Source organism: Asparagus officinalis, chromosome 8 (assembly GCF_001876935.1).
Source record: "Asparagus officinalis chromosome 8, Aspof.V1, whole genome shotgun sequence".
NCBI classification, from domain to species: domain Eukaryota; kingdom Viridiplantae; phylum Streptophyta; class Magnoliopsida; order Asparagales; family Asparagaceae; genus Asparagus; species Asparagus officinalis.
The window spans coordinates 22,799,628-22,809,424 of NC_033801.1; the positions used below are offsets into that span (position 1 = coordinate 22,799,628).

At 40.9% G+C, this 9,797-nt stretch overlaps 1 protein-coding gene across 1 annotated transcript; it reads right to left on the minus strand.

The window, feature by feature from the left end:
- LOC109821001 lies at positions 2,839-3,801 on the minus strand. Its single transcript, XM_020387196.1, has one exon. It carries the CDS (start codon positions 3,799-3,801, stop codon positions 2,839-2,841), a length of 963 nt encoding a protein of 320 aa, XP_020242785.1.

A 9,797-nucleotide genomic window follows, 5' to 3' on the forward strand; every position in this document is an offset into this window, starting at 1 on the left:
GCGGATTTCTCTTGAAGCAGTAAGGATTCTGCTGGAGAGAGACGAATACGGATATATTATAAGAAACCCTAACGGACAGAAGACGCGGCCACGATCAAATTCGACGGCTCAGATCACCCGCAGTATATCGAAAGGACCGAGATTGGCGACTACATCCGACGGTTGAACCCGAAAACCACGGCCACGATGCGTCATGGGGCGAAACACACGAAATCGCGTTGTCAAACCACGATCGCCGCGACTCAATGGGACCGCGCCGCCTTAGCTGGGAAACACAAGGCCCTATCAGCTGACACGTGACTCATCTCCCGTCAGATCTGGGCCCACCTCAAAAAGGGCGGGTTTCGCCTGCAAATACTTGGCATGGCCCCGCGAGCTGCGCGAAATTGGGCTCCCAAAGACTAATTTCGCCTGGGCAACTCGCTCGCCACTAAAGGTAAAATCATAAACAAAGCCAATGGAATGACCTCGCTTAAACGGTTAAAACCCACGCCTCAGACGGCTAAGGGTTAGAGCAGAAATCTTAGCATTAAGCCTAAGAGAGACTGTTCGACAACTCATCATACTGAGGGGAATAGTATGGCTAGCCCGATTCAAACGGTGATCGGTAAAGGCACATCAAACCCGTTGATAGCTGAGGATTTGCTAAAAATCCTAAAAGAAATCAAGTGCGCTTACTTCGCCGAAAATTTCTTCATTCAAAGTATTCCAGACCACACGCGAGCCGGTTTAGGTCTGAAAACTTTGAAGGGGGTCTTGTAGACGGTAAAAAATACCTCTATAGGATTACAGGAAATTCGCCTGCGAGAAGAGCTCGCACGCTCGGTTCTCTGGCACAGGCCTAAATCGCATAGACGCCAGATACGTTCGATTCTAGGTTCGCCTTACGGTAGGCTCGCCAGCACGAGTCAAGATCGATCAGGATGGCGGAAGTTCGCCTTTCACTCAACTCGCCTGCCCGAGTCCAGAGTCGAATCCGCCAGCAAACCCCAAGACCGTCAGTACAGCTGGGTATCCACTACCCCACGTGCTGAGATGGACCTTCCCATCTCTCTCGACCCGAAGGGAGAGAGAGCACAGTACCCCAGGACCGTCAAACGGCCGCTCGCAGTACGCGCAGCACGAAAGCCTGGACAGGTGTCGAGTCAACCTGAGCATTCATAAATGCGACTCACCTCGGATGTCTGAGCCAAGAGCTGGATCCGCCGGCACTCGGCAAGCTGGCTAGACCCACTCGAGTACTGTACACCTACTTCACCGCCTCTCCTGACCGGAAAGGAGAAAGCACCGTGCTCAAAGCACGCCGGGCGGTCACGCACAGTACAAGTGATCGGACAGACACTTCATCGATCTGCGAACTCATAAATGCGGTTCATTAATACTGGTCAAATCCACTCGGATAGCAGTCGTTCGTTGCCTCACACACAAGATGGGCCTTCCCATCGTAGGTGACAGGACATAGAGCACAATCCCTGAAATGACCATTCACGGTATCGAGGAACGGCGAGACGTCTCTGAAGAGGATGTGGTCACATCCCACAATTCAAGGAGAAGTCGAGCTGTCCTTCTTTCATTTAAAAGCCCCTTCCAGCACGATGGAAGAGAGGTCGCAAAACTTGGAGGAAAAAGAGTTGAGACCAAGCTGTTAGCAAATCCTTGCATTACAGCACCGCTGCCTAGTTCCGAGCTCCGATCGCCGAAGAACTAAGCAGACCCGAACTCCATTACCCCGAGCTTCTACTGCGAACTGAAGCTCTCCAGCAACCTCATTCAAACGGTCCAAGGGAAGCAGACTCGACCCGAGCATCGAGCGAAGCATCCTATAGCCGCCTAAAGTCCCCACACAAAACAAAGAGGGCCTTCCCTCTGCTTCTGTTGTAAACATTTGATTTGTTAGTTTGTAATAAGCTTTCTTATAAATACAAACGAAACTCCTTTCTTCGGAAGAATCAAATTTTCACCCTACAGCACCACATGTGGCCCGTTATAGTGTGGCCAATAACGACTATCATGTACAGGGTGGAAACACTGCTTATATGCCTCTTTATAGTTACTTGATTGATACCACTCAGAAGCGTATGTGTAATACGAAATATTTGCACCCCCCGATTGCTTGGACGTAACCGCTATGACATGTGGACAAGGTAATTTTTGCAATTCTGGTATGTTACAGGTGCATGTGCAATGTGCACCTCCCAAATTAACGGTGTAATTGTGACCATGTTTGTCTGTAACCTCCCATTCATCTACAGCAAATCTAACAATATTCGTGCCTCTTGCCTGCTTAACTCGAGCTCCTAAAATCGCCTCATTTTTTGGTGTCAAGAACGAGGCCCACATTGCTCCATCCTCTCGCCGCTTGACAAAATAGTAATTGAGCCTATAAAATTTCCTCACAACTAACGCCTGTATGGGCATTGCCCGAGCCCCCTTAAGTATCCCGTTGAAGCTTTCAGAACAATTGGTTGTCATCATGCAGAACCGATTCCCTCCATCTTTACTGAGTGCCCACCGGTCGACGTAATCGCTGCCCAGACTTCTCTCAATCCAATCATGTGCAGCTTGAGATGTTGCCTTGATTTGATCCCGTATCCGATCATACACATATGTTTCTGGCGTACAACCCGCTTGCCACAGAAGGTTTTGTAAATGAATCTGACTAAAGCTCTTTTTGAAGTTAGCTCTAATGTGTCGTAAGCAATAGCGATGATGATGATGAGAGCCAAATCTCCTCCACAATGCTTTTGGAATACCTTTCATCCTATCAGATATGAAAGTAATTTTTCTAGGAGGCAACACATTAAAAATATATAATTGAATGCAAGAAAAAAATCACTCTCAATTTTTACTGTTCTCGACCTCCACAACGGCGAAGGCCAAAGGAAATAAGCCACCATCTACATCAACTCCTGTAGCAACAAGCAGTACACCCTTGTATTTACCGTATAAGTGTGTACCATCAATGCTAAGAATAGGCCGACAAAATTTAAACCCCTCAATCGAAGGCCCAAATACCCAAAAAACAGAGGTGAATTGATGAACTCCCGGATCGATCTCTTTGGTTATGAGTTTGTATTCAGATCCAGGATTACTTCTTTTGATCGCATCAAGATATTGAGCTAGTGTCGCGTAAGACTTGTCCCAATCACCAAATATTTTTGTCATCGCAATTCTTCTTGCATTCCATGCTTTAATATACGAGATTTTAATGAACTTGGTATCAAGCACTTTCTCAATTATATTATCGGGCGTTAGATCAAGCTTCTTCCTTAATTTTGGCATAATCAACCGCGCTATGTAAGAGGCAGATGCACCACTGTGATCTTGCTCTAATATTGGATTGACACATGTGTGAACACCGCAATATTCACTGATCCTAAATTGAAAATTGTGTTTCTTTCCTGCAAATGCATATAACTTCCAAGGACATGAGTAATCAGCTTCATTTCCCTCGGTCAGACCTGTTCTTTGTGTGTTCATAAAACATATTGCATCATAACTTGTGTGATTGCTTTTAACTTGCTTGAACTTGAAATTCTTTTCGAAAGAGTATTCACGAATAGCATTAACCAACTGGTCCTTAGTCTCGAATAAATCACCAACTTTAAAGGGGGCGTCATCATCTCCTCTACGAATTAAACTTTCACCGATGCACATATCTTTTACTGTAGAAGAACGAATCCACTCATCATCTTCAAACTCGTCGGGGGGTGGTTCTTCGTACTCAACATAGTCATTATTAATGTAAGCCTCATCAGGCCATTCTGGATTATCTTCGACATCTTGGGTAACAAATTGCATGCTATCAACTGGTGCACTATATTGTTCTTCACCTTATCTTCGACATCTTGGGTAACAAATTGCATGCTATCAACTGGTGCACTATATTGTTCTTCACCTCCCGCGTCATTGCTTATTTCATCCTCTTCAATTGTTGCCCCACTTAACCTCCCCATATTTCCATAAGAGACTTCGTTATTCATGACATTTGACGTTTCACCGAATTGAGCCCGCTCCATTTCATTCGAAGAAGAAAGAAACCCATCGGAATTAACTCTCATATCTAACATGCGTGAGAATTCTCCTGGAGGTTTGAATATTTGGCACGGATTATGTGGTAACTTTTCAATAAACAATTCTACCGTTTGTTGCGACTTGCCCAATTTAAACATAATACTCATATGATAATCGTTCGAGATCTCCACTGCGGATGTTCTATCAATAGCTATGGGCCAATTGCATATAATTTTCAGTCGGTATTCTCGTGGGTCAATTTCCGTAACTCGGTGTAATTTCATAACCAAGTCGTAGTAACTATATGATTCCGAGATCATTTATGGCGTCGTTACCCCTCCGACGTACATTGGCATATTATTCATCCCATAATTAATTTGTCCACTATAAGAACAAGCAATAAAAATCATATTGCTCAACCTATTCAAAAGAAAATTATATCATTTAAATATAAAAAATTAAATTAATATGCAAATAATCTCATATAATTTTAACCAAAAACCATAATTCCCAAATTGTAAATCCTAAACTCTAAAATTCAACAATTGAACATTCTATGCCCTAAAAGTTAATTACATTAATAACAATCATCATACAAACGAATTTCAGCGATAAAACCCACGAAATTCATTTATGAATGAAAACCCTAGAAATTTATTTTTAAGAAAAAATCCTAGATTTCTACATGTTAAAAGAGGAGAGGAGTAGAAGAAATTACCTAAATCAGTTTAGATAGCATTTGATTTGAATTTCGGCCGAAGAAACCTCAGATCTGAGGCTTGGTTTCATGAGAACGGGGACGGAAGAGAGAAGACGGAGGCGGAGAAACGAAATGGGATAAGGGTTCAGTGGGTTCGGTGGCTTTTATATGGCCCAGAAAGTAGTCGGGTTTCCCAACCCCGACTACTTTTGGCCTTGGCGGAAATGGGCTTCGAATTGGTCGGGGTTGCCAACCCCGACCATTTCGTCCGTGGTTGAGCCCAGCGGTAGCTGGGCTCTGCTAAATAGTCGGGGTTGGGAACCCCGACCAATTCGAAATAGGTCTATTACGAATTGGTCGGGGTTCCCAACCCCGATCATTTAGTTAACCTCTTAGCGGGGGATAAACTAAACAGTCGGGGTTGGCAACCCCGACTGTTTACGAAGCCGATTAAAAAATAATCGACCCGCTTTTTCGTCACGGCGCTGACATGGCGAGAAACCGGGTCGATTTCGATAAATAAAACATGATACAGTCGATTTTGCTAATAAAAACTTAAAATAGGGCTACAGTGAAAATTTGTTCTTGTAAAATACCTTAATAAACACTAATATTCCAGCAATGCAATAGGGAAGTTTACCTTTATATTTCCCCTCTGTTATCTTAGGTATTATGTAGTTATGTTTGCATTAGTTAAATATAGAATATGCACTCTTCAAAAAAAAAAGAGCTTGTTGAGAACCTTCAATAAAACTATGCTGGCAATAAATCGTTAAGACTACAAACACAACATAGAACATAGTCTAAATTACCTGAGTAGGAAGTTAATTAATTTTTTATTTGAACATCATAGCACTTAATTTATTTCCCTAGTAACAAATCACATACGATTAACATTAAATATCCAACACTAACATCAAATACCATGCGTTTATAAGATATTAAAAATTAGTTAAATTGGTAAGATTTCATGCCAAAGAAAATATTTTAGTACCTTAACTAAATCTGTGATTTGATAAGAAATCATCGTTTAACCAACAATCTTCTAAGGTAAAATTGTTAAAACTCCATTGCTTAACATCAATCTCCATAAGTTCTTCATGCCTAATTTTTTTTATACGACTTTAATGGCCATGAATCTTGTTAAATTAGCTAATTTGGTGAGAGGAGATGTGATGTTGTGCACAAGCTAATTTTTTTTCAATATATTTTCAAATTTTCTCTTTTTTTGGGGCCAAAAATTATAAATAGGCCTGCTGTTTTACATATGGGCTACGTACTGAAACGACAAAAACAGGAGAGAGAGAGAATCTGCATTGGCTGATGTGCCACTTTGCTGCAATCTAAATGAGCCAGCTAGGAATTACTGTGCATGAGCATAACACTAGTTAGGTAATAGGTATCCATCTTTCCTGTTCAGTTGCTATTATTTTGCCTGACCGGTTCTCTTCTGCATACTACAGTGTTTATGAAGTCTGAATAAAACTTTAGTTTGAAGCATACATTTTCGTACCTTGATAGACCGCTGTCACACTTTCATCTTTCTGGGGCTCATTCAAAACACCTTGTTGTTATATTTTTCTAGAAGATTTTTTCATACTTAACTGCTGCTCCTGGTAACTGTGCATGATGTGCATCATTAGCATGGTAACTGTTCCATTGGCCTCCAAATGTGAAACCCTTTCCAGCTCTCAGCCTCTCTCTCATATATAGTTGTTTTCCACTACCAAACAATCTGTGGTAGGCCAGGGGGGCATGAGACCCTGTCAAGTGTCAACCCATTAAGTACGTGCTTGGTGCCATAATGGTTGCCTGCATCCTCATCACAACGGTCACCATTATAGGTTTTGGAACCATCTTGTCCAAGATATAAATAAGGGTTAATTATGGGTAAACCCCTATAGTTTCACCAATTGCAGATAGCTAGCTAGCCCCCTGTAGTTCTAATTGTGGGGGGTAGACCCCCTGATTGAATTCTTTTGTACTTTTTTGTTTTGTGAGAAAGAAAACAAGGCGAGCTAGATGCCCCGTTCATTCATTAACTGTTAAAACTAGATATGAAAAAGAGTTAAAAGACAGTTGGAGAAGTCGAAAAAAGTCATCAAACTCTGAACAAGTTTACGGACAGATCAACTGCCCTACGGAAGCCAGAAGAGTGTTTACAAGTCGGAACCCCCAATTATATATGAAATATTACAAGCTAACATTGTCTCGGTTTCACGAAACAAAACAACCGACTAAGAGCTAGTTGATTGGTGAGGAGGAGGGCGACAGAGGTTACCACCCACTCGGTCCTGTGCCACATCCTGAAGTAGAGCCATCCTGCAGGCCTTTGTTCCTTCACGATCTTAATTACTTATCCCCTAGCCGTTCTTGCCACCTCAGCTCCTTGACCAGAACAGAGCGAAACACGCCACGTTAGAAGCAATCTTAATTTTATAGTGCTGGATATCTCAACTGAGTTAATTAAATATAAGACGACTGTTCCGACTTCGTCCTACGCACCGACAAGCTGCAGGATACACACTATTTTCCACGAACTTTTTTTTTTTTTTTTGCCTTCTCTCAGAGATGAAGTTACCATTTGATTCCAACAGGGATATTCGAAGTTGTTTGACCAACGAGCAAACGGGAAACTTGGCAGAAGGGAGATAGGCCCAGGTAGCTTTAGTGAAGGAACAAGAGTAGATGAGCAGGTGTGAGTCTGTTTAATTTGTCGACCTCAACTTCGCAGAATGAAATGTTTTTTTTTTTTTTTTGGTTTGGAGTCTCCTTTTGGAGAGAATTCAGGAGAAAATCTTCACCTTGTTAGGGACAATGGAGTTCCAGATGAAAGTGAGTCATGTTATGAAAGGATTTAACAGTGTAAACGCCTGTTGGGTGCAGAGGCCTCATATGAGTTAGCATTTGGATAACTAGCTCCAAACTAATCAGTAGTCTTTGTGAGAATGTAGGACGAGTGAAAGAGAGATTTATTAAAGATTCAGCTATATATGTTTTGGCATAGCTGCGTATTAATGATTTTCCATAGTATGGACATTTGCCACTTATCATCACGAATTTTAGATGTTACTCTGACTGATCAACTTTGTCAAAACTACGTTACTTAGAACCATCACATGTGAGACATAAGGCAGCATTTGACCTACTTTACCTAAGTACTTCTATATGAAGCCATACCAATGCCCGACACGTACCCATGCACGTAGTCGTACCTAAACTTCTTGGACATTTCTTGAATATATGCATAAGTTTTTTCGGACGTGTACTCAATTATATAACACATGCATGTTTAGTTTAAAATTCCCATCATACGCTTACTTGACGTGTATCCTACACTTCAGATCTACTTCTTGAAAATCATCGGGATATGGATGAAATTCGTTTCAACCCATGCCCAGTTAAGAACTATGATTTTAAAGAACCTTTTTAGAACAGTTAAGAACTATGATTTTAAAGAACCTTTTTGGATATATATCTAGTTAAAAAATGAGTTGTCTTCCAATTTATAATATACATAAATAGAAATATAAAAATGCTACAGGAGTTTGAATTCACGTAACACGTGTAGAATGCTAATCTCATGCTAATTATTAATTTTAACATGTTCGTAATATATATATGTATACATGGAAGTCCCCGGCTAAACTAATTTTCATACCGCACATTGTGGTGAATCAAAGATTTGATGGGAAGACGGATTCGCTGCGTATGTGCATAAGTTCTTGCTCTTGTCGGTTACCCTGATCTGATGTCAAATAAAGTTTGTATTATTTTGCAAATGTAGAATTATTCGTAGTTTTTTCCAACGCTACTATTAATTCTCTTTCTCGTGATTTCAGGTTTGTAGAGACCTATCAAAAGGATGGAATGAGAAAAATGGCAGGTGATGCATTACAGAACCTTAAATCACAGTATCAGAAAATTGGTTAAGAAAAAGTTACAGCCTCCCAAGTTGCTGTAATTAATACTCTTAACTTTGGTGTGCCATCCAAGGTTTGGTGAGATGCTGAATTAGACAATACACGCATCTTTTTCCTTTCTTTTCAAATTTGGATTCTATAGAGGCTGCACATAACAAGCTAACTGAGCAGGACAAAGAGCAGGTGACTGTTCCCTCAAACCATAATATCCTGTTTCAGTACACTGAACCTTCTGATTGTTTTGATGGGTAAGTTTCTGCATCCCTGGACAAAGATACAAACATCTGAATTTAAATGTTCTTCCCATTTTTTAGAGTAAATTTCAAGAAACCCCTTCGTCCACCTTGTTTCCGAGAAACCCATCCCTAAAGTTCACTCGCGGGTCTATCCGCACAAATAGAACTGCTGGGAGTCATTGTTGAGTTAGATTATCCAACGAACCCATGTGGCCCAACCTACTCGATTTTAGATTTGATTTAAAGTTGTCATCGATTCAAGTTAGGATCAGGATGCTTATCACATGGTTTGGTTAAACAGTTTCATATTTATCAAGTTGGGTAGTTATCTTGAATATCTAAAGGATATGATCGATCAGAGTGTAATCTCATGGTTGTGATTAAACCATGATGGGTAGCGTTAATCACAAATATCTATTTAAGGGTAGGAGTCCCTTCTCTCAAACGTACACAGAAAAGAGATCAAATTCTCATTATTGGCTACGGGAGGAGAGAGGAGAAGGCTTCCATTGTTTTGTCGGTGAACGGTAACGTTAATCTATTTTTCTAGTTTAAGTATTCATGTCTAGATCGTTAAATTATCCAACAGTGGTATCAGAGCTAGGTTTGCGCATGAATTTTTTTTTATCTAGAATTAAAGTTTTTATTTTTGGATTTAAAAAAAATTGGTCTCCTTTTTACTGTCTTCAATGCCCGCAAGTAGAGAAAATCGTTGAATAAATTTTGACATCAATGATCCCAAACACACAGATAAATTTTGTTGTCTTCAAGGATCCCAAGTAGAGAAATTTTATTCAACAATTTGCCATCAAGTTGGGCGGTTCTTCTTCACTCCAAAAAACTTAAAAAAAAAGGTTTAAACGCGAAGAATGGCGCGGCGAGGATGCGTCCATGGCTGCTCCTCGCGGCCATGGCTGCTCCTCG